The sequence below is a fragment of the Phacochoerus africanus genome, chromosome 3 (assembly GCF_016906955.1).
Source record: "Phacochoerus africanus isolate WHEZ1 chromosome 3, ROS_Pafr_v1, whole genome shotgun sequence".
NCBI lineage: Eukaryota > Metazoa > Chordata > Mammalia > Artiodactyla > Suidae > Phacochoerus > Phacochoerus africanus.
In genome coordinates this window covers 29269656-29297470 of record NC_062546.1, presented here as the reverse complement: position 1 = coordinate 29297470, position 27815 = coordinate 29269656, and the positions used below count along the sequence as shown (strand labels likewise).

The window sequence follows — 27815 nt, the reverse complement described above, 5'->3', positions numbered from 1 at the left end:
CTCTGATTGGACCCCTAGCCTAGGAACCTCCATATGCCACCGGAAAAAGAAAAAAAAAAAAAAGGAAAAAGAAAGTGTGTGTGTGTAAAGTTGGTGGTTAAGAGCATAGCATTTGGAGCCGCTGCCTAAGTTCAAATCTCATTTCACCTCTTACTCACCTTGAACATTTTATTTAAACTCACTGTGCCTCAACTTTTTCATCTGTAAGATGGGACTAACACGAGGGGTGAGGGGAGGAGTCCATAAGCTACTCCATGCATCCCAAGTGTTTGATGGAAAGTTCTGGCATACAGTGAGTGCTCAAACGATGCTAGTCGCTAATCGTGTTAGTCTCCTGCGCAGGGACTTCATCGTTGCAGTCGGTGGCCTCCTGGCCCGACCCACCCCCACCCGGCTCCGGAACCCTGAAGCCCTGCAGCGGCCGCCGCCCATTGTTCCCGCCTTCCTGCTCAGCCCGGCTCCGGAACCCGTGGGAGCAGATCCGGCCCCGCTGGGGGCGCCCGCACCCCCTCCCCCCGTGCCACCTCCACACACGTGTCGCGATCGGCCAGGCCCCTCCCGCCGCAAGCACTGGTCCGAGGTTTCTTGTCCTGCTCGCCCTAGTCCCCTCTCTGGGAAATAGAAACCAGTGGAGGGAGGCATCCACCTCCCCCGTGGCCTGAGGCCTAGAGTGCAGGAGCCGGAGCCCCAGGGCTGGCTTCCTACCCAGAGTGCCGCTGTCCTGGGAGGTCCTGTGCCTCTGGGGTAGGCTTTCAGAGGGTCTGCTCCCTGCCAGGATGCAAGGGGCACCGTTCAGCCCTGGCGTCCGTGCCTGAGTGGATTTCTTGGATCAGCCCTCCCCCTCAGTCTCTCCCCCAAACCAACGCAAAAAGTGGATGAAAGGGCTGGGCAGCTTTCCCAGACTGGCAGCCGGAAGAGATAGGATCTGGAGTCCTTGCATCCTGGCTCCGCTGCTGAATTGCTGTGTGACCTTGGGCAGGGCCTTCCCCTCTCTGTGTCCCCAGTTTCCCTCTTCGGATGGCTGGAGGACCCTGGCTGTACTGCTGGCTGGCTGGGTTACTGTGGGAAAGTTGAGCCCTCCAGGGCTCAGTTTGTCCCATGTGCCAAACAGCCTGCCGGTCTGGATTGATGAGATAACTCCTGATCTCAGGAAGTTTCTTTCTTGCCTTTCCACTGCCCTCTCCCCCGTTTCTCTGCTCAGACCAGGAGCCTGGTCACACGCTGGGGCTGGCTATGACAGGCTTCTGGAGGAGCACATTCAAGCCTTATGGGCTGTCTCTCTGTGTTGGACAGGAACAGGATCCGTTTTGGGTTTTTTTGTTTTTGTTTTCGCTTTTTCTTAGCGTGGCACCTGCAGCACACATAAGCCCCCAGACTAGGGGTCCAACCTGAGCTGCAGCTGCTGGTCTGAGCCACAGACACAACTCGGGATCCAAGCCACCTCTGGGACTCACACCACAGCTCATGGCTACACTGGATCCTTAACCCCTTGAGTGAGGCCAGGGATCGAACTCTCGTCCTCATGGATACCACTTGGGTTCATTAACGCTGAGCCACAGTGGGAACTCCAGGATCCGGTTTTTGATGTGCTTTCTCTCAACCTTCACCCCAGGGAAGCAGGGTCTGAGAACGCAGGTTGGCTTTGACACAACATGGACAACACATGGTTGGTTGAGTGACTGTTGTGCAGGAAGGGGAGTCATCAGAGGGCGTTGACTCCCAGGTTTGAGGAGTGGGAAGGAATTGACCCTTACATCACATCACAGCTTCAAGGCCTCACCCTATTCGCAGAGTACCTCCCCGAGGGCTGCACGCTCCCAGGGGACTTTCCTGGCAGTTACGTACCTGCCAGCCTCTGTCCATCACACTGCCCTCCCTCTCCTGCTCCCCTCTTTTTGCTCCCCTATCTTGTGGACTGCCACAGGAACCCCCAAATCTTCCTTCCTGTTATACAAAACAATTGTTCTGTTCCCAGTTTTGATGGAGGCAGCTGTGGGGGGAGGGCTTGGATGCCTCTATAAACTCCATCAACTTCCCCCAAACCATCCCAAATAAGGAAGCCACCCCCAAAGAAATCTTAGGAATATTTTGTGCTTTGTAAGCACATAGACTTTTTTTTTTTTTTTAATGGCTGTTCTCACAGTATATGGAAGTTCCTGGGCCAGAGACTGAATCCAAGCTGCAGTTGTGATCTCAGCTGCTGCAGCAGGATTCTTAACCCACCGTGCCACAGCGGGAACTCCCAGCACACACAGTCTTAAAATAAGCCCCTTCCAACCTGCTCCCCCCCACACGCCCCTTTTTGCCAAGCCCCTGCTCTCAAATTTGCCCATCCAAGTTCATCAAAGGGCTCAGTGGGGTCAAGGGTCTTCCACTGAAAGTGCCCCTTTCCACAAAAAGCTGCTGAGAGTACAAAGGCACTTTTCCCCATGTTACTCATGTATTTTAAAGCATCTTCACTAAAATCTGCCAGTTAGGAAATACTGCTCTGATTTTACATAAGAGGAACTGAGGCGCCTGTCTGGATTGGAAGTTCTGTCTGGCACGACAGCTCTAGGCTCTGGGGTGTCAGATGTCTTTTTCCTCTTCAGCCCCCTCCCATCCAGGTAGGTCCCAACTGGACTCAGTGGCAGCCACCCCAACCCCCAGGACATAGTGACCACAGTCGTCTGGCAGACCCCCCCAGAGGCCAGAGGTGGTCCTTAATGTCACTCTCCATGTCATTTCCCAGGCTCTGCCCTCCAGGCATATGGTAGGTTGGCACTCCCTGCCCCCTTGTGATTGAATGGGGTCACATGTCCAGCCCTGGCCAAGGAGGTGTGAGCGGAAGTGACATGTGTCACCTCAGGCTGGAGTATTCAGTTACTAGGTGGAGACCCTCTCCTCCGCCCATGGCTTCTGCCAGCCTATGAGGGGGTAGCTGCTCTGTCGCCCTGGGCCCTGGAAGGAGGCGATGGGGAGGGCTCTGCCAGCTCTAGATGGATACTCGGGCACGTGGGAAATAACTTCACACTGGGAGCCGCTAAGACTTGAGTTGTTACTGCAGCCTGACCTTGCCTACCTCGCCTAGAAAGTCACACCACGGCGGAGCTGAGGAATGGCACAGGACATTCTGTCTCTGGAGACCTGTCTTGTATTCTTTCAGGACTTGGTTTGTCAGGTGCAGCCACAGAGCAGAAGCTCAGGAAAACAAACGTTCTTCTTTGAACAGGTCCTAGCCACAGGAGGCATGCCTGCCATGTGGGGAAGGAGGGGGCGGGGGGGTGGGGAACAGGGTGGCCGAGAGGGGGAGGGGAGCATGCTTAGGTCACGGCCTTTATTGGGGTTTCCAAGGGAAAGGCAAGGCAGGGAAAGGTGAAGAGTTTAGGATAGACTGGTCTGAATAATTCTGGTGGGCTCTGGGCTGTAAAGTGATACCTGGCCAGGAATGATTACGCAGAGGAATATGGGCTCCTGGGGGCGCAGCCTGACAGCGGTCTGGCCTGGTGCATGAGGCCAAAGGCCCAGGCTGGATACCTGTGGCGTCTCAGGCCCAGCAGGGACTGGCTGACCCTGAATTGGCCCTTTGCTGGATCAGCACATGGACGAGAGTGACTGAGACTGCTGCCTACCCAGGACCTATGCTCCCCTTTCCTTTGTAACAGAACCCCAGTATTGCTCCAATAATGTGCCCAGGCTTGCACACAGCTATGTGGCCATATGATGCAATTCTTGCCACCTAAGTAAGTGGAAGTCCACCTGCTCTGCTTGGTGGGCTTCCCATTGGGGCTGACTCAGCTGGAGGTCCTTCTGCTGACCCGGGAGGCAGGCTTGCAGGCCGCCATCTGGCAGTGTGGGGGCTGGTCCCAGCTACAGGAGGCAAAAAGCAGTGAAAGGTGGTCACTGGCCCTGGCTCAGGTGTCTGATGGACCCAGGCTCAATGGCACGACCTGTCACGCATGCATCTTGCAACCCTAGGCCTGAGCTTGCTCATCTGTAAACTGGACGTGCTTTCTGTAGATGGGAGTGAAGCTAACAGATGTGAACCACCTGGCGTGGTACCCGGGCCATGGCAGCCCTCATTAACAGCGGGGTCTTCGACTATGCATTCCTGGTCTCAGTGGACACTGACATCCTTATAAGATGCTGTTTTCAAGCTGCCTTCCCATGTCTGGTGAATTCTCCACCTAATGACACTTCCCTGACAAGACAGCTTCAATTTACCAGCATGCTTTGCAGTGAGGGCTGGCACAGGCCTCAGACTCACCCACCACACACCCCCAGGGCAGGTATTTGGGGAAGCCAGACCTAAGGAAGCAGTGCTTCCATCCAGGGTCTGTAGTCAGCAGGGACAGAGGCTTTGCGGGGAATGGCCAGGTCTGGGTGTCACTGGGACAGGCTGCCATGTCAGTGCCCCCTAGTGGGAGCTGAGGGGTGATGGGCACAGTGAGACCTCCCAAGCTGGGTTCTCTAACTCTCTCAGAGGATGTGGGCCGCCTAGTAGCCTTTACCAGGTTCCTTTCCCACTTAAGTAACCCACAGCGAGTTTCTGCTGACTGTGACCACAAACCCCAGCTGACGCCCCTCCCTGGGCCCAAATGCTGACACTCCCCTTTAAGGCTGCTCTCTGAGCTGCGGACCCCACCCCCACCCTGAGCTGTCTGAGTGATGCTCCTCCTGTGCCTCTAGGCTGCAGCGACCAGCTTTTACCAGCAAATTACAAAGTTAGACCCGGGCCCAGGACAATGAGGGTGGCACAGCTGCACTCATGGGAAAGCGGACACATTCCAGGTTCAAATCCCAGTTCCACAGCAAACCCCCCTGAATGTCAGTTTCTTTCCCAACACCCAACAGTCATTTTTGGAATGTTTTAGGGGTTCAAAAGAGGCAAGGGATGGAAAACCCCTTGCCCCACGCGTAGCCCACTGTATGCTTTGGATCTGAGAAGAAACTGGGTCAGGAAGGAAGAACAGCAGTTCTCATGTTGCAATTTTGCGTCCGAATCACCTGGAGAGGTAAGTCAGTGCAGAGTTGGAGGCAGCAAGGCTGGTCGTGCCCCAGGACCTGCATGTTTAACACGTGTCCCCTGCCCTGAGGTCTCTGTTGCAGGTGGTAGGGGTCACTGCACTTGGAGGAATATAGGATCCGAGGGGAAGAATGGAGATGAGGGCCCGGCTGGCTCGGCCACCACAGCAGTGGGGCCTCTGAGGACCTTGGCTTCTTCCTTGCTAGAAGTTTCTGCAGTAACGGTCTCAGGGAGAATCCAACTTGGATTTCTGTTTCAGAAAGGATGCAAGTAATTTATTGTATGTTTGATCTTTGATTATATCTAGAACAGCAGTAGATACATTTTTCTCACTTGGATAGCAGTGATCCAGTAGTGGATTATAATAGTTCAAATTCAATGGGCTCTTCCCAGGAGCCCCGTCTTTATGTGAGTGCTTTATCTGGGCTAATAAATACAATGTGAAATCATTCTTCCCATCTCGCAGGTGATGAAGCTGAGGCCCAGAGAGGTAAAGTGGCCTGCCCAAGGTCACGTGGCCTAAGGGAAGGCATTTAAGCCCAGGTAGCCTGGGATTCCACAGCCACACAATATGCTTGCCCCATTAGGGTATCTCTTTGGGGCAGCGTGAGAGTGGGGTCTCTGGCAGGTGCCTGTGCTCCCAAGTGAGGGGCTGAGGTGCCGAGAGGGACAAAGTGGGGTGTCAGCCCCCTGGGCCTCTGACTCACCAGGGTCCTCAGCCACCACCTCAGGAAATCCCTGACTCAGCTGCCTGGGGATGGGAAAGGCTCCCTGAGCTTTGGTGGCTCCATTCAGTTCAGAGCCAAGGCTTGTTCACTCGAGCTGTGTGGCCTTGGGCAAGGCGCTCCTCTTTCTGAACCTGGGGGCTGCTGAGAACAACAGGAGACCGGGCTCTACTCCACACCCCGCACACAGGGCCTGTAATGCAGACAAGCGCTTCCTGTTGTCAGTGGCACGGATGCAGCTGTGGTGACAACCTGGGTTTTCAATACCATCCGATTCTGCGCAGAGGGTGGAGGGCGCAGCTGGTCCTTGTCTCTGCCCAGCAGCCATTCTCCCTTCTTCTGGGAAGGGCATCTCCATCCTCACTTGAACCAAATGACTTCCGTTTCTGTAACTTGTAGCTGGGTTCATTCCAAGAGGAAGCTGGAAAACTACTTTCATTTTTATTTATTTTTATGTGCATCAGCATGAAAGTTCCCAAGCCAGTGACTGAATCCAAACCCCAGTTGCCCAGCAATGCTGGATCCTTTAACTCACTGCACCAGGCCAGGACTGAACCCTCGCCTCCGCAGCAACTTGGGCCATTGCAGTCAGGTTCTTAACCCACTGTGCCACAGAGGGAACTCCTAGACACCTACATTTATTGAGTTCCAGCTGTGTCCTAGGCACTGCACATGATTCATTTAATCTTCAGGACAAGCCTGTAAAGCAGGTACCAATTCTCCGTTTGCACATGTGGAAACTGAAGATCCGAGAGGTTTAGTAACTTGTGCAACGTCACAGGTTTGGGACACACATCTGATGTCCCAGCCCAGCCCATCTTTTAAGTAAGAGCTAGTCATTAAGTTTAAAACTGATGGACTCTTCTAGGAAGGGCATTCATTCATTCAGTAAGTACTCCCCAAGAGCCTGCTAAGTGCCAGGCATGGTGCTCGGCCCGGCAGAGAAGAACCCACAGACAAGTCCCTGCCCTCATGGAGCACCCACTCCAGATGGCACAGAAGTTTCATCGCACAGGTCAAATCTAGGCAGCACCAGCTGCCTGTGACATTACTGCGAGAAAATTCTGAGCTGCTTCTGGGCTGCGCAGGAAGGGAAATGATGGCGGAACACTCAGATATGCAAAGGGTGCCGTTAGGACACTGCTGAGTGTCGCTGCATGTTGCACCCCCACCTTTGAGACTCCTGACGACTGTTCACACCTGAGTATAACAATGCAGAATCATATCCTGGTCAGAGCACAGATTCCAGTTTTTATTGTGAAAACAGCCACTGTAGATCTACTAACAAGGCCCTACCCTCAAGGAACTTAGGGTCTAACTGGGAGCCTAAGGACATGGGAACAATACAAGATGATTCCTATCAAAGAGCCACAGGACTGTCTTATCTGGCCACGTGGGTGGGGTGGGGGATCAGGAGGCTTCCTGGAAGAGGCGCTCAGCGGATCTGGCTAGGCCGAGTGGGGGCAGGGGGAGGGCATCCCAGAAGCAGCAGCACAGGCAAAGGTATGGTGTGAGGTGGGAGTGGAGTGGATGTGGCTTGGCTGGGGTAGAGGTGTTAGGGGAACAAAATCGAAATGGTCATAAGGGGGCTGGACCATGGAGTGCTCACTGTCAGGCCCCCGAACTTAGTCCTGACCCTGACCCTCCCTCCCTGACCCTTCAGCAGGATGTCACTGAAGACTCTGAGCAAGGGCGTGCCAAGAAAAAGGACTTCTGGGTGGCTGGCTCGGGGAGAAGTCAGAGGCGGAGGCAGCTGTAGCACCAGGGAATGGAATGAGCCCCTGCATTTCGGTGGGGGTGAGAGCACGTGGGTTCTAGTCCCAAGTCTATGCGGACGTGCTGGATGACCAAAAGCAAGTTCCTCACCCTTCTGGGTTGGCTTCCTCCTCCATCTTCTCCAAAAGCCCCTTGAGACCTCGACTGGGTGAACTGAGGTGTGCGGAGGGTGGGGTGTCACTTGGTTCAGTCTCTATTTTCTACTTTGCCCTTGAGAACCCCACCTAAGGAGGGTCCACACCCATGGTTCCCCGGCGCTTCGGGCCCAGATGGCTCAGCCTCGGGTGTGTCCTTGCCTCAGCTTCAGGTGCCTTTTTCTTACAGACGGAAAACAGGACCTTGGAGCCATGTGCAGCTGTGTGACTTCAGAGAAGGGACCTTGCCTCTCGCCAACTTGCGGGATGGCGGGAGCCACCTAAGCCTGTGACTGTACAGCACCACGCTCTGCAGGCAGGGAGGGCTCCTTGACTGGTAACTGCCTTTCCTGCTCTTGTTCCCCCTCCGACTTCCTCCCATGTGTGGCTCTCGGCTGGAAGCCTCTGAGTCCGGCAGGGCCTCCTCTCTGGGGCTGAACATGTGCCCAAGGCCGGTGCGTCTCTGCCCAGGCTCATCACGGGGACTGTGACATGGGCCACCCGGCCTGCTGAGCAGCCCCAACACTCACCCCACCCTGGGCGGCTGCCCTGCGTCATTCCTCAGGGGACTGCCCAGCACCAGGGCCAGTCCCTCCCCAGGCACCAAGTGCGACAGGCACCTCTGTACAACCCAACCCACGGGGACTGCAACTACATTCCTCCCCCTTTTCTGTTTGATTTTATATGATTGTTTTGGGGGATAGTTAAATACATTAAATTTTTTCAAAATTTAAAAGGCACCCCAAAGTATGTTACGAAAAAAAGCCCCTCCCACCACAGCACTCAGCCCCTTAGTTCTTCCTGGAGACAACCCATCTAAATTCCTCCTAAAAACAATTAATCTATTTTTTTCTTTTTTCTTTTTGTCTTTTTGCCTTTTTCTAGGGCTGCACCTGAGGCGTAGGGAGGTTCCCAGGCTAGGGATCGAATCAGAGCTGTAGCTGCCCGCCTACACCACAGCCACAGCAACTCGGGATCCAAGCCGCGTTTGTGACCCACACCACAGCTTATGGCAACGCCGGATCCTTAACCCACTGAGCAAGGCCAGGGATCGAACCTGCAACCTCATGGTTCCTAGTCGGATTTGTTAACCACTGAGCCACAACGGGAACTCCTAAAAACAATTAACCTTAATTTGGCGGCCCCTCCTTACAAAAATCATGAACGTTCAAAGAAAAGATTAACAAAACCAAACCCCACCACCCAGAAACAGACACAAAAGTACAAACTAACAACCCCCACCCTACCCCATCTGGATTTCCAGCCTTTTCAGTTTTGTCCTCCCAGACAGTTTGCAGTATCTATTCACTTTTGGAAAAATGAAAACAAAACACAAGCTGATTATCACAATATTGACTTTTCCATATCTTGCCGGAACACTTCCTCCTGGTTCCTTCCTTATCAACAACGCTGATAGCTTTATGACCTTCCACAGAGGCTGCCTTATTTAACCAGACCCTGGCAATGGACATTTGGGGATTTCTAGATTTCCCTATTATAAGAAACACAGTGATGGGCCCCCGAGACCTCACTGGCTACTTGTTTTATTTTCTTGTGACAAATTCCTAGAAAAGGAAACGGTAGGTCACAAGGTACGGCCACTTTTCAAGACCCATCAATCTGTCCTGATGTTCAGCAGGACTACATGTCTGAGCCAAGTCCGGTTACCTCGAGCCAGGAAGTCCTGGTTCACACCCCTCTCAAGAGGAGCTGTGTGAGCTTCCATCCCCACCTCCACATCCAGACTAAGGCCACAGCCCTCCTCTGGACCTGGTGACCTAAGGCAGGTTGCCCCAGCCACCACACCGCACCTGGGCCCATCCCAGTCCTGGATGAGTCAGCTGACGGGGGAGCAGGAACCCAGCTAGAACAAGGGCCACCGCCTTCCAGGGAGAGGAACAGACTCCGTTGGCAGTGGTTGGAGAAGGACAAGCAGCAGCACCTGGGCTGCAGGTAAGAGCCAGGTGCAGGGCCCCTAGAGCTCGGGAAGGGATCTAATCCATCCTCCAAATGAAAGTTAGACGCCACTCTGCTGCTTAACATTCTCCAGTGCCTCCCATTTCGCTGGAGTAAATGCCAAGCCCTCAGCATGACCTGCTCTCTCCTGGCTTCTTCCCTCCTGGTCCCGACCCTTTGGGGACTTCCAGGCCTTTTCCTCTCAGGGTGCTTCTCTCTGGCAGCGAAACATGAACTGGGGTTTCCTCTTCTGACCCCAGCCCCGGGCCAGGTGTGACGGTTGGGTGATCTTCACCCAGACATGGCTAGGACTCTCCAGGCTCCTTCAGTCTGCCCGGGACTGTGCTCGCGGCTGGGACCCACACTTTGCTCCTTGAAATGGGCCCTTGGCAGGGCAAAGAGCACTTTCCACAAGGAGCCGAGTGCAGGCCTCAGTTTCTGTTACTTCTCTGCCTGAAGCTGTTTCCATCCACAAGCTCCCTGCCACGGCCAGGAGAACCTGCTGGGGAACTGGGCTGGCGGCCTGACCCGAGAGCTGGTTTCCTCTGTGGAGACTCCCACACAGTCGGGGGAACTGAATGAGGTAATGGATATAAGGGCCCCGTACGTGCCCTCCACACAGTGAGCCTCAGAAAATGGTGCTTAAGATGGGGCTGCTGTGTGCCGGGCAGGCCCTGCGCTGGCCCAGACTCCCACCAGCTCTCCCAGCATCACTTCTCAGCTGGGCTCCCTGCCCACTGGGCCCCTCTAATCCATCCTCCAAATGAAAGTTAGACGTCACTCTGCTGCTCAACATTCTCCAGTGCCTCCCATTTCGCTGGAGTAAATGCCAAGCCCTCAGCATGACCCACAGGCCCTGCTGGATCTAGCTCCTCTCACCACCCCTGCATTCGCCTCTCCTACGCTTTCCCTCTCAACAACCGACTTTGGTCTCCCTGCTCAGATACTCCCTGAACACACCTCAGGGCCACTGCCGTGGCTGTGCCCTCAGCCTCAACGCTTCTCCCTCCCCATTGAAATGTTCACTCAAAAGGCATCTTCCACCCCCATCTCCCCCACCCAGCAGGGAGGCTCTTCGGGACCTCTGGGCTCTGTCTACCCGCCCCCCTCCCGCCCCCGCCCTGCTTTCTCCCCATCACGTCCTACCACCTAACACTGCACAGGCACTTACTTATTCAGCTAGGACATGACACTCAAGGGCAGATTTTTCTTTTGTTCCCTGCCTAATTACTGGTACCCAGAACAGCACTGGGACTTAGGCACTCAGTAAATGTACTGCATGAACAACAGCTAATGACTACTGTGTACCCTTTATGTGCCAGTGCTTCCCATATATGTCTTATCTCTTTTAAGAAGCTTTTCATCTCTATGATAACACTGCGATGCAAGTATTGTTAAGCATATTACAAATAAACGACATGCCAGAGGGATATGTCCATGCTTGCTCTGCCAAATCAGAGGCAGCAGTCTGAACCCATCCTGCTTGCCTCTGAGGTCCTTGCTCCCACTCTGCCCCTCCTGGACAAGGATTCGGGAGTGTGTCTGCATCCACTGAAGAAGTCCACAGCTTTCCTCCAGCAGGCAGTACAGCCTGAAAGGAGGGGAGTATATGCTGGTGGCCTAGCAACAGCCTCTTCCTTTCCGACTCACCATTTCTCTGGGCTAATTTGGCCTTCCAGGAGCTATTCCTCTGACACTCTAACCCACGCTTCCCTCCCGCACAGTCTTTTGAAGGATGGATGAGCTGTCCACAGGAACAAGTGGGCGTCCTGTAGTTTCAGCTCTTTGGAACAAAGCATTCCAAAGGAGTGTTCTCACTCCAAAGTCCAAAGTTGGGGGTGGGCGACCCCTTTTCGGCCCTGCTGGTTTCTGAGGACCTGATTGCTTTGTTGGGGACTTGTTATTGCTCAGAATATCAAAAAGTACAGAAGTTCAGGGATGGAAAAATTTCTCTGGGTAAGACAGATTGGACAGGTTCTTTTCCTTGCAGAGGAGCCAATTAATTGCAGGAAGTCATCAGCACTGAACTGAGCACACTTCCACTGTCACATCACAGAAGCTGGCCTTTCAATCTCCCTCATCACAGTACTGTTTTTTCTCCCTTACTAGGTCCAGGGTTTTTCTTCAAAGGACTTTTCTGTGCTCTCTTTCCCCCCGGGGGTGTGCTTTTCCATTCTTTAAGAAACAGTAACTAGATACCTGTTTTGTGCCAGGCACTGGCCACAGCACTGGGGCTTCAGAAGTGAGTGACAGTCCTGACCTGAGATGGAGACAGGAAAACAAATACAGCACAGGAGAAATCCAATCCAGGAAATGCAAAAGACCTTGCTCACAGTAGGTGCTTAATAAACAGTAGTGGAAGGAATGATGAATAGGCACATCTGAGACTCTGGGGTCTAGAGAAGGTAGGTTTGCCAAACTCTGTTTGGTTTTCGGGACTTGCGGGGAAAGGTGTGACTGGCATTCAAGACATAGGAAACGGGAGTTCCCGTCGTGGCGCAGTGGTTAACGAATCCGACTAGGAACCATGAGGTTGCGGGTTCGGTCCCTGCCCTTGCTCAGTGGGTTAACGATCCGGCGTTATCGTGAGCTGTGGTGTAGGTTGCAGACGCGGCTCGGATCCCGCGTTGCTGTGGCTCTGGCGTAGGCCGGTGGCTACAGCTCCGATTCAACCCCTAGCCTGGGAACCTCCATATGCCGCGGGAGCGGCCCAAGAAATAGCAACAACAACAAAAGACAAAAAAAAAAAAAGACATAGAAAACGGCACCTGTAAAAGCATGGAGGCATGAACTAGCAGGGTGAGTTTTAGGATCAGCAAGCAGTGTGGAATGAACAGATGCAGGGTGAGTGTGGAAGAGTGAGGAGGGGACCAGAAGTCAGGTCATGGAGATTTGAATATTAAGTGGAAGCTCGAGATCTTTATCCTAAGGGCAAAAGCAGGCTAAGGATAATTCCCGGATTTCTGGCTCAGCCCATGGGGTCGATTTGGTGGGATCACTATAGAGGGGCAGCGAAGCTGGGGGAAGATGAGTTCAATGTTAATAACCTTCAGGAGGCAAAAAAGATCTGTAAGGGAGCTGGACTCTTAGGCCTGGGCCTCCCTACCCCTGGAGTGACATACTCCGCTCTCACCTCCTGAACCTCCATTCTTCACCGTCCAGTCAGCATCTTCTTCCTTCCTCCAGGAGACCTTCCCCGTTACCCTAGACTTTTATCCTGCACCCCATAAACCCAACTGCCTGCCTCTCCTAAGAATCAGTGGGAAGTGACCCGCCCGGGCAAACACTGTCATCTTGGGTGGGCCCTCAGAGTGAACCTGCGTGGAGTGGGCGGGGCACTCGCAGCTCTACGCCAGATCAGGAAGAACAGGGCCGGGCAAGAAATTTGGGACGGTGACGTCACATCGGGTAGGAAATACTCGGGAATCGAAGGAGCTTCCGAAATCATGGGGAGCGAGGGGACTTCCTCTTCAGAACGAGCAAAGCAACAGCCAGCACAAAGCACTGGCGTGTCGACTTTGCCCTCCTCCCTCCCACAGCTGCCTGAGAATGAAATCTTATCAGTCAGCAGGGGGCGGTGCAACCGCACCCTCCTCCCTTCGGGAGACCGTCAATGGACCAGGGGTCAGAGTCAAGGGGAGGCGAAGGGACATTCGTCCGTTTAAAGCTCGATTTAACCCGCATAACCGCTGGTCCCGTAAAGAGGGGACGCGAGAGCGACGGAGACTTCCCATCCCTTACTCTACTGCTTTACCTGATTTCTTTTTTCTTTTGCTGCATGTGGGCCCCAACCACGAGGGCCTGGGGAAAGCATTCTAGGATTCCAGGAAGGCAGCCAGCCTACAAGGCCACCATTTTCCACCCCGCAACTGCGGGGCATCTTGGGAGCTGCCGGCAGCGGCACGCAGGCCTGGTGGGTGAAACGCATGCGCCCAAGCCGCTGCAGCGCACTCTAGCGGCCTGGCGGGGTCTCTACGCAGGCGCCGTAATCCGTAACAATCTGGCTGCGCTCAGAGCTAAGAGCTGTTCGGAGTGGGAGTCCTTAGTTGATCGGTAATTCGAGATCGTGGGACAGACTGGGAAACTGAGGCCAAGGGACTGTTGGAGCTTCTTCTGGTGCCTGAGTGCATGGAGTTTGTGCCTGGCTGCACTTTACAAAGCGGGAAGTTGAGGCTGAGGGAGAGGGAGGGTTCGTCCTGAGGTGGGGTCCACCCCATCCCTAGATTAAAACAAACAAACAAACACACAAACAAACAACGTGATGCCCTGTCTAGAGAAATGAGGACAATTTAAGTAATTTATCATAAAAGAATGTGCACTTCACATTCAGACAGGATTACACCCAATGGTGCCTGTACCTAATTTAAAATGAGTAAATTTGAAGCAAAAGATTAATACAATGTGAAGAGAAGCATGGAGTTCCCGTCGTGGCTCAGTGGTTAATGAATCTGTCTAGGAACCATGAGGTTGCAGGTTCAATCCCTGGCCTTGCTCAGTGGGTTAAGGATCCAGCATTGCCATGAGCTGTGGTGTAGGTCGCAGATGCAGCTCGGTTCCCGCGTTGCTGTGGCTCTGGCTAGGCAAGTGGTTACAGCTCTGATTCAACCCCTAGCCTGGGAACCTTCATATGCTGTGGCAGCAGCCCAAGAAATGACAAAAAGACAAATAAAATAAAATAAAATAAAAATAATAAAATGAGTAAGTTTGAATATAATAAATAGTATTCAACTGAATTTTGCCAAAGTTTTTTGTTGTCGTTTTTGTGGAAGTTCCTGGGCCAGGGATTAAACCTATGCCACAGCAGCCACCAGAGCTGCTGCAATAACAACCCCAGGTCCTTAACCTGCTGTGCCCCAAGGGAACTCTGCCAAAGTTTATATTTAGCATCTGAGTGAAAGGTTAAATGTATTTGTATTTGGGTGTGGAGTCACTGTGACACCTCCAAACTGCAGACACACCGTGGGCATGTCCTGGTGACTCACCTGTGATAAGAAGGATTGACAATGATTTTCCAAAACAGTGAACAAAACAAAAAATAACTTCCTCAGTTAATCTGGTGTATACATTTCTGGATAATATATAGTGTATTAAAAACCAGGGAATGTTTCATTGTATATAAAACATGTTATAAACAGGTTTTTTCCTACATGGAGGTTTGGCAGGATATGGGAAAGTTGTGCAGGACAGTTTGTGGTGGTGAGCTGTTCTGTGCCCCCCGCTGCCTAAATGCTAGTAGTGTCCCCTCAATCTTGTGACACCCAAAAATGCCCACACCAAATTTCCAGTATTCTCCTTGGAAAACCGCTGATTTATTCTGTTGAGCAGCAGTTTTTGCCAGCATGCATGTGCCGGGCACTCTTTTGTTGGGGAGGCATAGGTTGGTGAACTGGACACAGTCCCTGCCCTTCTGAGTCGGGGTCCAGTATGAGGAAATATCCAGATAATAATCATGTAGCATGATAACTAACCTGACAGTGAGGCAGTACAACTCAGTTTAGGACTACAAGAAGACCCAGCCAACAAGCAGAGGGTTCCTTGGCCTGGAAAAGCCAACTGGAGAAGCAGCATTTGAGCTGAGCCTTGAAAGCACTGTGCAGAGAAGGGTGGTGTGCCAAGCAGAGGGATGAGCATGGCTAAAACAGGTCCAAGGTTGCTGGCACCCAGTGGACACTCAAATGTTGTGAATAAGTAAGTAGATGGATGATTGACTGAGACCCAGAGCATATTTGCTGCCTGGGAACCATCCCCACTCTGTCCTGAACTGCTGAGAGGCAGGGGAACACCTGCTTCTTGATTCCACCCAGAGCCCCAACCTTAGTGGAGACCCAGTGGCAGTGGTGAAAGGGTCCCAGATACGGAGGAAGGGTTGAGTGGTCCCAGCCTGGGAGTGATTTCCAGAAAGTGGATCTTCTGATTCTGCTCTCCCAGAGGGCAGCTGCTAAAAATATAACTGCTCTGCTGCTTTCGTGTTTGAAAAAGCGGGGCAGAGTTGCCTCTCATTTTCACATCTGTCACTCATGCATGATCCTGGTGACAGGGTGTGTTTTTGGCAGATGGTCCCTCCTGAGGACTTTCCCAAGATAAAATCCCCCAGAATATCTGCACAGGGGAAGGCCACAGGCAGAGGGGTCTCTTCCTCCAGCTGGTTTAAAGGAGGTCAGAGCCAGTCTCCCTCTCCCCTTAGAACAGTCCCTGTCCTCTTGAGATGATCATTTCTGTCCCAAAGTCCAGGCTAGGGCAAAGGTCTGGAGCTGCCTGCCTCCAGGAGCCAAGCAGGCAGCTAAAGCAGCTGGGTGGGCACTTTGGCACACAAGGCGCCTGCAGCCCCGTCTAAGAGGCAGGCTGCAACTCCAGCCCAGCGGAGTGTCACCACGCATGATTTCTGCTCTTATGTTGCCAACTCTTTCGATTTTTTTTTCTTTTTTGGATACAAGTTAGAAGTAAAGAGTTTTATATTTTCAGGTTTTGAAATCTTGGCAGTAGTTTAAATAAAAACAAACAACCAAAAAAAAAAAAAAAAACCAAGCCTCTGAGAGGTGAACGAGATCTGTTTGGCATCCCTCGTCCTTGTTTATATCCTGGGAAAGTGTGTGTCCTTAGGACATCAGAGCTTTACTTTACAAGGAGAAAAGCGGAGACTCAGGCAGAAAGCATTGCTTCTGGAAATGTTATTGTATTGGTGTCCATGCCCAGGGCTAGGGGGTCCACAGCCAATTAGAAGGTCCAGTCCAGGTAGACAGACTAGTAAAGAGGCAACTACGGGAGGAGTAAAAGACACAGTGTAAGGACATGAGTGGGGCAAGGATTGGGGCTGTGCAGCGGGGGAGGGTGGGTGGCACGAAACAAGGCAAGCTTCCCGAAAGAAGATCCCTCTGGTTTGGGACTTGAAAATAATTGGGTGTTAGCCAGGTAGGGAGTGGAGGTGGGGGAGACAGTACTCCAGATAGAAAGAATAACACATGCAAAGGCCTGGGGACATGAACGCGTTCTTTTAATTCAAGGATCTGAATGTAGCTCATTGTGGCTGGAGCTGAGCAGGGGAGTTGGGAGAAGGATGTATGGCAGGAAATGAAGCAGGAGAAATAGGCAGGGGATGACAAGCAAATGTCTACTGGGACTCAGGGCCAGTGAGTGAAGGGGTCTCAGCAAAAGAGACAGCAGAGACTGCTGGGGTCCGGGATGCCCTGGAGTTGGCTGTGACTCAGTTGCGGCCATTCAGCGGCGGTCCAGGGTTGCCAGCACGTCCTGTTTTTCAGAAGCAGTGTGAAGTTGGATTATTGAATGCAGTGTCTTCATTGCATTTAGGCTACTAATATGAATGTGTAAAGTATTCAGTAGGGCCAAATAAAATCTGTTTGCCCCTGGTCTGTGAGCCATCAGTAATAAGCTCTGGAGGAACGGTCATGGCCTTGTGGTCCACTTTAGGGAATGTGGGCTGGATTCTGAGAGTGAGGAGCCCCTGGGGGGCTTTAGGCGGGGGGCATGGCATTCCAGGTTCATGCAGAAAGGGCCTGGTGGCTGGAGAAGAGCAATGGAGGAGTTAGGACTCGTTGGATGATGTTGTGGTACCTGCAGAGGGGTGGGAGAGGCTGGAGGTCTGCACAACAGCATGGCAGTTAGGGATGGGATGTGGGAGAGATGGGATATGATGGCAGATTAGAAAGGATGGTGTGTGTGTTGGGGGGGATTTGGGAAGGGTTAAGGCTGACATAAGGGTCAAGGCAGCAGGTGCAGCAAAGGACAAGGAACAGTGATGGGTGAAGCTCACCTTGGCCCCTGTGGCTCGCTCAGGGGAGAGGCCCAGAGGATCTGGACCTGGTCCAGGGAATGTGGGCCCAGCAGGGAGAATGGGACCCCCCTTGACCCCAAGGAACTGCAGGTCATCTGGGAAGAAGTCTGAGGACAATCGACGTGTCCCGGGCAGGAGGCTGGCCCAGAGTCTCTCCGGAGGGCAGGGCCCTGGGTGGGAGCAGCAGTGACCTTGTTGCCTGAGGAGCTGGGGTGGGCCTGTCCAGATGGAGCCGAGGGTGGGAGGGTGTGCAGGGGCATCCAACTGGGTCAGACTGGCCCAGCAAAGACCTGGAGATGTGGCGAGCCGTTATGAGGGGGTAAATGGAAAAGAATCCAGAAAGCCAAATTGTTCATCTAGGAAGGAAATAAAGCATTCCTGGGAGGTAACCCCTTTGAATTTCTTTGGGTTTCTTTCTCCAAGGTCCTATTGGTTCTCCTCCGGACAGTTAGTAGGCACTTAGCAAATGTGTGTGGTGCTCCCCTATTTCCTCCTTCCTTTGGAAAAATAGTCCGTTGAGTGTAGAAATTCTGCCACAGTTTGTGTGCATGTTTGTTTTTTGGCTGCCCCCAAACATATGGAGTTTCTGGGCCAGGGATCAGATCCCAACTGCAATTGTGACCTACAAGGCAGCAGCAGCAACGCCTGAGCCTTTAACTCACTGTGCTGTGCGGGGATGGAACCTGAGTCTGGTACTGCAGAGATGCCGCCGATCCTGTTGTGCCACAGTGGGAACTCCTGTGTGCCTGTTATTAAGAATTTGCATTGCTGTTACTTCACTGTTGTCAAGAGCAAGAGTCACCAGGAGTTTCCACTGTGGTGCATCAGGTTAAGCACCCAGCATTGTCTCTGCAGCAGTGCAGGTGCGAACCCTGGCCTGGTGCTGTGGGTTAAGGATCTGGCATGGCTGCCGTTGTTGCATAGGTTGCAGCTGTGGCTCGGATTTGATCCCTGGCCTGGGAACTTCCAAATGCTTTGGGTGTGGCAAAAAAGAAAGGAAGGAAGGAAGAAGGAAGAAGAAAAAAAAAAGCAAGAGTCACTTGAGACTGGAAATGGCTGGTATACAGTAGGAGCTCAAATGCCCAGAGGTGGAGGGGCTGTGAGGGGTAGGAGAAGTATTCTAAAGTGCCGGCTGCCTTTCTTTTGTAATCTTAAGTCCCCACCCACTTGACACTGGACTGAACCCTGCATGGTTGTGGGATGATGCTACGCAAACCCCTAGCGCCACCTGGGTATACAGCAGCTGCTCACCAACCTCTTCTGTTGGACTGAATCTAGGTCTTGAGTGATCAGACCTCGGAAGCCTGTCTGGCCTTTGAAACGCGGCCCCTCATCCTGCTTTGCCTGGTCAGCCTGTCTGGGGTGATCTCTGGCCCAGGTTCGAAAGCCCAGACTCTGCGGAACGTGATGGGCTGGGATTCTGCAGGGATGGAGAGCTTGGGCCCGGGAACCAAACAGACTTTGGGTCAGATCTCAGCTGCCCCATCTCTAAAATGGGGATAGTAATACCTTCCTGACATCTTTCTCATCCTGACAGTGCTGAGTGACATCCATCCGAGCCTCCTCTCACCCCTCACCCTCTGTGCCCTGCAGTGTGTTCCAAAGAGCAGCCATGTCCACCCTGTACCCATCTCTGGAGGACCTGAAGGTGGACCAAGCCATGCAGGTAAACCGCCAGGCTGTTCGCTGAGTCCCCTGATGGGGCCCTGGGGATTACGCCAGGGTAACTAAGGGGGACTTGTCTTGGGTCAAGTGTTGGGGGCCCCTGGGAGTTCCCGATAGGCCCCAAGGCCCATGGGCGCCCTCTGCAGGGCCTGCTGGGCAGAGCAGGTGTCTAGAGGCTGAGGCAAGGCAGTTACAGCAGAAATGGAGAAACCAAAGGGCTGCAGACAGACCCGTCTCGTGCCAGCCCCACCCCAGCTCTTCCTCCATCCAGGCTCAGACAGACCCCACGCTCTAAGACAAGCTTCCAGAGGAGACCCCAGCATCTGGTCTACTCAGCCCAGAAGCCCCTTCCTCCTTCCATCCCACATGATGTCCTAGTGGATTTTGAGCACTGGGGACTCTTTGACTGAGAATTTGTCTGGCTGCCTCAGGTGGTAAATAAGCCGTGACATCTGGGGGGTCGTGGGCCCCGGGAGAACCCCCTTCCAGAAGCACGGACATCTCCAGAGGCCACATTTTCACAAAGGGTCATGAACACCCCTCCCCCTGGCCCGGCTTCGGCCCACCAGCATTCCTAATGCCCTAACCCCCAGCCCCAGGGAGCCCCAGGCTCCAGGGGCTCTGGGGGTCTCGGCCACAGCTGACCCCTCCTTCCTCCCCAGGCTCAGGCCAGAGTCGTCCCCAGGATGCCCGCCCTGCCAGTGCCAGAACATGACTCGCGGACTTCAGGTGAGTGGCCTGGGTGCTCCAGGCTGAGAGTGACCTCTCCTGGCCATTTCCCAGTGCCATCCTCTTGCCTGCCACTGAGGAAGCTGCTCTGCACCTGCTGCCCTGACTTGGTGCCCCCAAAGAAGGCTGCATGAGGAGAGCAGGATGGGTGTGGTGGCCCTGGAGTTGCTCGTGGCCGCCTCGATTCAGGTCCTGTGGTAGCGAACTTGAACTCAGGACCAGCTCTTGCCCTCCTCGCCATGCAGTTTCCCGGAGCTGCCCTGGGGTGGGACGCCTGCCTCTGGCAGCACGGGTGCTGTCCTTTGTGTTCGATGTCTGGCTGATGCCAAATAAAGTCATTTGGGTTGAACCAAAGTGGTACCTGAGGGAGGTTCCAGGCCACTCCTGGAGAAAGCGGACGGTCATTGTCACTGCCAGCGAGCGATCCCAGGGATGCAGCGTGCTCTCAAGGGTGTGCTGCATTCTCGCGAGTAAACAGCATCCCCAGGCCTGGTTTCTTAATAAAAATGAGTGACCGCCTGGGAGCCAGGTGGGTGTGGCTAAGCTCATGCCCAGGGTAACACATTTTTTCTTCCTTCCTCCCTTCCCTTCCCATCAGTTTTGTACCCAAACCTGGCAGAATTGGAAAATTATATGGGTCTTTCCCTCTCCAGCCAAGAAGTCCAGCAGAACCTGCCTCAGATTCCAGAAGGGGCCAGGGTAGGTATCTGTCTCTTGGCTAAAGAGCCCTCCTTCCTGGTCTTGCCATTTAAACAGACTTGAAACAATCCTTCCCCAGCATTGCTGTGCCTCTGTTTCTTGATGGCACTTTTCATTTTTGAGTCTTCGTTTTAAGGGCTGTGAGGTTTTGCGGTTTTCCATGGGCCTTGGGGCTGGAGGGCTGCTGCCTGCTCTTTGACCTCTGACCTGCTGGCCTGAGCCTGCTGGATGAGAAAGGAGGGCATTAAACCAGGCCTGAGCCCAGGCATTTTTAATGAAGAGCTGCCTGTGACTTGAGAGAAGATGTATTTTTTTTTTTTTTTTGGAGTTCCCATTGTGGCTCTGTGGTAACATACCCGACTGGTATCCATGAGGATGTGGGTTCGATTTCTGGCCCCGCTCAGTGGGTTAGGGATCTGGTGCTGCTGCAAGTTGCACTGTAGGTTGCAGATGTGGCATGGATCCTGCATTGCTGTGGCTGTGGTGCAGGCTGGCAGCTGCAGCTCCAACTTGACCCCTCGCCTGGGAACTTCCATGTGTGGCGGGTGCAGCCATAAAAAGACAAAACAACAACAACAAAGCAGGCATTTTACATTGATACAATGTGTGTCTAAGGTTCTAGGTCATTTTATCCCTGGAAACTATCAACATAATCAAGATATAGAACGAGGTCATCACTGCAAAGCTCTCTCTTGTGTGGCCCCTTCGTAATCATGCGCAGCCTCCCCTCACCATCCCCAGCCCCCAGCAACCATAAGTATGTTTTTGTCCCTATAATTTTGCCATTTCAGAAGGTTATGTAAGTGGCATCACATAGTGTGTGACCTTTTCAGACAGGCTCTTTCCACTCGGCATCATGCCCCGGAGATCTCTCCAGGCTGTCGTGTGTATCAACTCTTCATGCTTTTTAATTGCTTGGTTGTGTTCCCTGGTATGGATGTAGCCTGGTTTGTTTCACCCATTAAGGGACATTTTAGTTGTTTCTGGTTTTTGTCTATCACAGACTAAGCTATTATGGATGTTTGTGCCCAGCTTCTTGTACAGACCTAAGTTTTTGTTTCTCTGGGATAAATGCCCAGGAGTGCAATTGCTAGATGGTGTGATAAATATACGTCTAAACTTTTTTTTTTTTTTTGGTCTTTTTGTCTTTTTAGGGCTGCCCCCATCACATCTGGAGGTTCCCAGGCTAGGGGTCGAATCAGAGCTACAGCTGCCGGCCTACCCCATAGCCACAGCCGCACAAGATCCAAGCTGCATCTGCCACCTACACCACAGCTTGAGGCAACCGGACCCTTAATCCACTGAGCGAGGCTAGGGATAGAACCAGCAACCTCATGGTTCCTAGTGGGATTCGTTTCTACTACGCCATGATGGGAACTCTTTTTTTTTTTTTTTTTTAAAGAAACTTTTTCCAGGAGTTTCTGTCATGGCTCAGTGGTTAACAAATCCGACTAGGAACCGTGAGGTTGCAGGTTCGATCCCTAGCCTTGCTCAGTGGGTTAAGGGTCTGGCGCTGCTGGGAGCTGTGATGTAGGTCGAAGATGCAGCTTGGATCTGACACTGCTGTGGCTGTGGTGTAGGCCAGCGGCTTACAACTCTGATTCGATCCCTAGTCTGGGAACCTCCATATGTCACGGATGCAGCCCTAGAAAAGACAAAAAGACCAAAAAAAAACTCTTTCCAGAGTGGCTGTGCCATTTTATTTTCCTGCCAGCAATGCATGACTGTTTCAATTTCTTCACATCCTTGCCAGCATTTGGTGTTATCACTATTTTAAATTTTAGTCGTTTTGATAGCTCCGTAGTGATGCCTTATCATAGTCTTGATTTGCATTTCACTCATGGCTGTTGATGAGTATCTTTTCATGTGCTTAATTTACCAGCTGTATATGCTTTTTGGTAAAATGCTTCTTCATATCTTTTGCTCATTTTCTAAATGTTTTTTAAGTCAATTTTTAAGACTTTATTCTAGAGTCCTTTGTCAGATATGTGATTTGTAAATATTTTCTCCCAGTGGGTAGCTTCTTTCGTCACATGAAGAGTTTCTTACAGAGGAAGAAGCTTTCATTTTTTTCTTTTGTTGCTCATGCTTTGGTGTCCTAAGAAATTTCTCCAAACCCTAGGTCCTGAAGATGTTTCCCCCCCGCCTTTTTTTTCTTTTTTGGCCGCCCCTCAGCTTATGGAGCTCCCAGGCCAGGGATCTGCTCCCAGCCTCAGTTGCAACCTGAGCCACAGCTGTGGCAACGCTGGATTCTTAACCCGCTGCATCAGACTGGGATCAAACCTGCATCCCAGAGCTCCAGAGATGCTACCAATCCTATTGTGCCACAGCGGGAACTCCAAGATGTTTCCTTTTACTTTCTTCCAAGACTGTTAAGAGTTTTATGTTTTACATTTAAATTTCTGATTGAATTTGAGTTAATTTTTGTATAAAATGTGAGATCAGTGTTCATATTTTGCCTATGGATGTTCAATTGCTCCCACACCATTTGTTGAAAAGACTATTCTTCCTCCATTGCATGGCTCTTGCTCCTCTGTGAAAAAGCTCCTATTGTGTAAGGCTAATTTCAGTTTCTCTCTTCTCTTCCTTGATCCGTGTGTCTGTCCCTTTCCAGCATCGCACTGTCTGGATTACCGTAGCCATGTAATAAGTCCTGAAATTTGGTAGAGTGATTTCTGTTTTATTCTTTTTGTCAAAATAGTTTCAGCTATTCTAGTTCCTTTGTCTTTTCATATGAAGTTTAGAGTATCTTTGCTTGTATCTACAAAACATCTTGGAGAGATTTAATTGCATTAAATCTGTATATCATTTTGGGGACAATTGACAGCTTTACTACATTCTCCCAATTCCTGAAGACAGACTGTCTCTCCACTTATTTAGATCTTCTTTGATATCTTTTATCAGTGTTTTGTCATTTCCAGCATACAACTCCTGCATATGTTTTGTTAGATTACACCCAAGTATTTATTTTTTTTTTTTTGAGTGAAAACAGTATTGTAGGATTGTTTTGGGGGGGAAGGGGCTTGCACACACAGCATGCAGAAATTCCCAGGCCGGGGATCGAACTGGAGCCCCGGCAGTGACAACACCAGGTCCTTAACCCACTAGGCCACCAGGGAACACCTAAGTACTATATTTTTAATTTCAGTTTCTGCATGTTAATTGTCAGTATAGAGAAGTAAAATTGGGGTTTTTGTTTTTTGTTTTTGGTTTTTTTTTGGTCTTTTTAGAGCTGCAGTCACGGCATACGGAGGTTCCCAGGCTAGGGGTCGAATTGGAGCTACTGCTGCTGGGATATGCCACAGCCACAGCACTGCCAGATCTGAGGTGTGTCTTTGACCTACACCACAGCTCACTGCAACACCAGATCCTTAACCCACTGAGTGAGGCCAGGGATTGAACCCATGTCCTCATGGATACTAGTCAGGTTTTGTTAACAATTCAGCCACAACAGGAACTCCAAAATTTATTTTTTTCTGTGTTGGTCTTGTATCATCTGACATTGCTCAACTCACTTATGAGTTCAAGGAGTTTATTTGTAGAGTCCTTGAAATTTTCTGGTAGAATACAGGGACCATTTCATGTCTTCTTTTCCAATCTATATGCATTTTATTTCCTTTTCTTGCCTTATTTCTCTGGCTAGTTCTCCATTACTGTATTTAATAATAATGGTGAGAGTGGACATCCTGCCTGATTCCAGATCTTAGGGGGGAAACCATTCATTTTGATATTTTAGCTTAATTTTTCTCAGGGCAAAAATCAAATTGAGCCCATTTGCTTCCACTGTTCACTATTTGCTATGAAATTTTTATTTACTTTTTCAGTGGATTTTAGAGGGTTCTTTTCCTGGTACCAACTTGCCTGGGAAAACAGGGCTCCTTTCCTCTTCTTTCCCGGTTGTTATTAGGGGTGTGGACTTTACCGCCCCCTAGTGGCTTCACGCAGCCAGGTCCCATCTCGTCCTTTGCAGAGAACCGTGTGGGCTGGGGGTGGGCTGGGGCCCGTGGTCCACTAGGTTTTCCTTTCCCCATTCATGACCTCACCCCCGACACCCCGGAGGCATGAGGCCCCAGGGGCTGGCTGACTGCTACTCTGTCTGCAGGCAGCGGTCTCGGGTTCCTCGCCGGGCCAGCTGGTGGCGCCCGTGTCCGGGAACAGCCTGGGGGTGCTGCGTGCGGAGATCAAGCCCGGGGTGCGCGAGATCCACTTGTGCAAGGACGACCGCGGCAAGACGGGGCTGCGGCTACGAGCCATCGACAAGGTGGGTTTGGGGTTGGGTGGGAGAGGAGGGGCCTCGCGGAGGGAGGAGAGCGGAGGGCGAGCCCGCGTGCCTGCAGCCCGAACTGCCCTGGTTCCTCCCCGCGCCTCTGGGGTTCCCGCAGCATCGCCCAGGAGCTGCAGGCGGGACAGCGCGGGAAGCCCCGTCCACAGTAAGGAAGGAGCTGGGCAGGCTGGGAGCCGAGGCCCACCCAACTAACCCTGAGGCTAGGCTCTTCCTCTCGAGATCCCAAGGTGCCACATGGGCCAGCCCCGGGTTGCTTTAGGGGCCCTCCACCTGCACCTCCGCGGCTCCTCTCTGTCATGGCCCTTTCTCCTTGCTCCCCACGCACAGGGATCTGGCTTCTGGGTGGCTCTCTGCAGACCGCGGAAGCCAGGCGTGGCAGATGCCTTTGTGAGAGGCCTGGTAGTCCAGTGGTCGGGGGTGCGGTCCAGTCGGGGTTGAATTCCTGACTCGGCTGCTTCTGAGCCGAGCTGTGTGGCCTGGAGTGTTTCTTTGCCAGGAAAAATGAGGTAGCCTGTATCTCCTGCGTAGCACTGCAGCCCCAGTGCCCTGTGGGCTCTGGAGGATCAGGAGGCAAACAGCAGCTTGGAGAAAGGACCCCGGCTCAGGGTCGCAGGGGATCTGACTGTGGGGCCTGCCTCCCCCAGGGGGTCTTTGTGCAGCTGGTCCAGGCCAACACCCCTGCGTCGCTGGTGGGGTTGCGCTTTGGAGACCAGATCCTGCAGATCGATGGGCGTGACTGTGCCGGGTGGAGCACGGACAAAGCCCACCGGGCGGTGAAGAAGGCATCAGCTGAAAAGATCGTCATGATCGTTCGGGACAGGTGAGCAGCCAGGTCCCAGGACCCTCTCTGCCCGCCCCCAGCCACGCCCCAGACCCAGCTCACTGTCCCTTCCTGCCAGGCCGTTCCAGCGAACCGTCACCATGCACAAGGACAGCACGGGCCATGTCGGCTTCGTCATCAAGAAGGGAAAGGTCATCTCTTTGGTCAAAGGGAGCTCGGCGGCCCGCAACGGGCTCCTCACCAACCACTACGTGTGCGAGGTGAATGGGCAGAACGTCATTGGGCTGAAGGTGAGCAGGTGCCGGCTGGGCGACACCGGGTGGGGGGAAGGTTTGCCTCAGTCTCTCAGCCTAAGATTGCTGCAGGGATTCAGTGAGACCAGGTCTGTATGGCCCCGAGCACAGAGCAGGCTCAGTAAATATTAGCTGCTGCTACTTTTTGTTTCTTGTCCTCCCTATGATCTGAATGGCTTCTTCAGGCCTCTCTTTTTACGGGTCAAGAGATGGAAGAGGAAGAGGGGCCACATGGGCTCAGCTCGGGCTGCCTGGCCCTCAGGAGCCCAGCAAAAGGAGGGGGTGGGTGTGCCTTCTGTTCCCCACTGCATGCTGCTTCTCTTTGTGCTTTGCGGCCAGAGCCCCCCGTGTGACAGGGGCCTGTGAGATGGCAGAGGAGATGTGTGCTTGGTGAGGTTCCCTGGGCTCCTTGGGGTAGGTAACGTCTGCGAGGCCCTGTTAGTGTCACACCCACACGGGCCCTCAAAGTGAGGGTAGGAGTGGCACTCCTTTTACTGAGAGACCCCCAGGTGGGAGGCCCACGTTCTTGCTGGAGCAAGGCCTCAGCTGGGGGCCTGCCACCCTCACCCCAGGGGCTGCCCCGTCCCTGCTGTCAGATGTCAGGGGTGTCCTCCAGTAGGGGCCATGCTGACCTCTCTAGAGAGATGCCTGCAGAGTTGCCTCTGGCCCCCAGGTGACTGCTCACTCCCCTCTCTTCCAGGACAAAGAGGTCACAGAGATTCTGGCCACCGCTGGAAATGTCATCACCTTGACCATCATCCCCACCGTGATCTACGAGCACATGGTCAAAAAGTAAGGCTGCTTCCCTCCTGCCTTCCCCCCCCAACCCCAGCTCCTGGCCTCCTCCAGGCTCCTGCAGAGCCCGGCCTGGCCTGCCCCCAGTTCTCTTCTCCTTCCCTCCCTTCAAGGGAGCCAGTGGCTTCTGGTGATTTGAAAGTCTTAGACATGGACTTCAGGGCCCACAAGGGAGGCCCAGGCTTTGAAGGGAGGGGGAGGGGCACTGCCAGTTTGGGTGACTGTCCTTGTTGCTGTATCTAGGTTGTCCCCGACCCTGCTCCACCACACCATGGACCACTCCATCCCGGATGTCTGAGGCCCCAGGAGAGCAGCTTAGCCCTCCCATCCTCCTGCAGGGAAGGGAGGGCCCCTGGATGACAGGCTGCTGCCTGGGGGAGGGGCTGTCTCAAGGGGGTGCTTACTACAGGTGGGGTGACACTGGATCACGTGGGTCTGTCATTTATTTAAACACACTGGCCTCCTTGGATTCTCAGACTCTTAACTGAGCTAAGGCGGGGGCAGGGCCCGCAGGCAGTGATTCTCTGTGCTGATTTAAATGCTGGGCATGTAGGCAGGCTGGCTAAAGTTGCAGCTGGGTCCTTTTCAAAATTTTGCCTCTACCAGTAAAACAGTTCCATGTTTTGAGAGAATGCAGTTTTTGTGAGAATTGTTTGTTTCCTTGACTTGCTCTTTGTCACAAACTGTATATAGTTATAACTTTCTTTTGAATAAAGAGATGATTTTAAATAAAATCTCTTTTTCAAAAGCAATTGAAATTCCAGAATCCTCGATCCCATGGACAGGACAGAGCTGGTTTTCTTTTAAGCAGTGGTGAAACCAAGACCTTTTCTGCACATTGCCTCTGAGAGGGGTGACCTGGCTTTGTCACATGCCGCCCGCCAGACTGAGGCAGCCCGAGGGGTGGGGTGGGGCTCTGGAAGGGGGTACTGCTTTAGTGCACCCCACTCAGCAACTACAACTGGCTTCTGCATCTGCAGAAGGAACGTGAGACCCACTTCGGGGTGTTGGAGAGGATGCAGTGTGCCTGCAGGCAGGCCCCAGCAGGTCTGACACTCAGGGGGCGAAGCGACCCCCAGCTGGGGAGTCAGCTGCGGGGCAGGGCTGAACCAGCAGGCAGCCCCCTGGTTCCCTTGACCTCAGAAAAGCTCTCTGGCTGCTCCGCTTTTTCCAGCGTGGGTAG

At 52.7% G+C, this 27815-nt stretch overlaps 1 protein-coding gene and 1 long non-coding RNA gene across 3 annotated transcripts; one reads left to right on the top strand and one right to left on the bottom strand.

Annotated features, from left to right (window-relative positions):
• Positions 1-3115: 3115 nt before the first annotated feature.
• Positions 3116-13476, bottom strand: LOC125122730 (uncharacterized). Its single transcript, XR_007133882.1, has 2 exons — positions 13351-13476; positions 3116-5255 (listed from the first exon to the last, which is right to left on the bottom strand). It is a non-coding gene; the product is annotated as an uncharacterized LOC125122730 (long non-coding RNA).
• On the top strand, positions 9219-27366 carry SDCBP2 (syndecan binding protein 2). 2 transcript variants are annotated; one of them, XM_047771433.1, is made up of 9 exons: positions 9219-9593; positions 18979-19051; positions 19713-19779; positions 20378-20478; positions 24581-24739; positions 25408-25583; positions 25663-25834; positions 26538-26629; positions 26876-27366. In XM_047771433.1, exons 2-9 carry the CDS (start codon positions 18998-19000, stop codon positions 26928-26930), a joined length of 876 nt encoding a protein of 291 aa, XP_047627389.1. In that variant the 5' UTR covers positions 9219-9593; positions 18979-18997; the 3' UTR covers positions 26931-27366. The 2 variants fall into 2 exon arrangements, with proteins under 2 accessions (XP_047627389.1, XP_047627388.1); XM_047771432.1 differs by having other exon boundaries at positions 18923-19051.
• The last annotated feature ends 449 nt before the right edge of the window (positions 27367-27815 follow it).

What these genes read in the sequence shown, in the direction of transcription:
- SDCBP2 (XM_047771433.1), top strand. Translation starts at nt 18,998, where the DNA reads ATGTCCACCCTGTACCCATCTCTGGAGGACCTGAAGGTGGACCAAGCC. An exon ending in ACATGACTCGCGGACTTCAG is followed by an intron (nt 19,780 to 20,377) that starts GTGAGTGGCCTG and finishes CCTTCCCATCAG; the next exon opens with TTTTGTACCCAAACCTGGCA. An exon ending in GGCTACGAGCCATCGACAAG is followed by an intron (nt 24,740 to 25,407) that starts GTGGGTTTGGGG and finishes TGCCTCCCCCAG; the next exon opens with GGGGTCTTTGTGCAGCTGGT.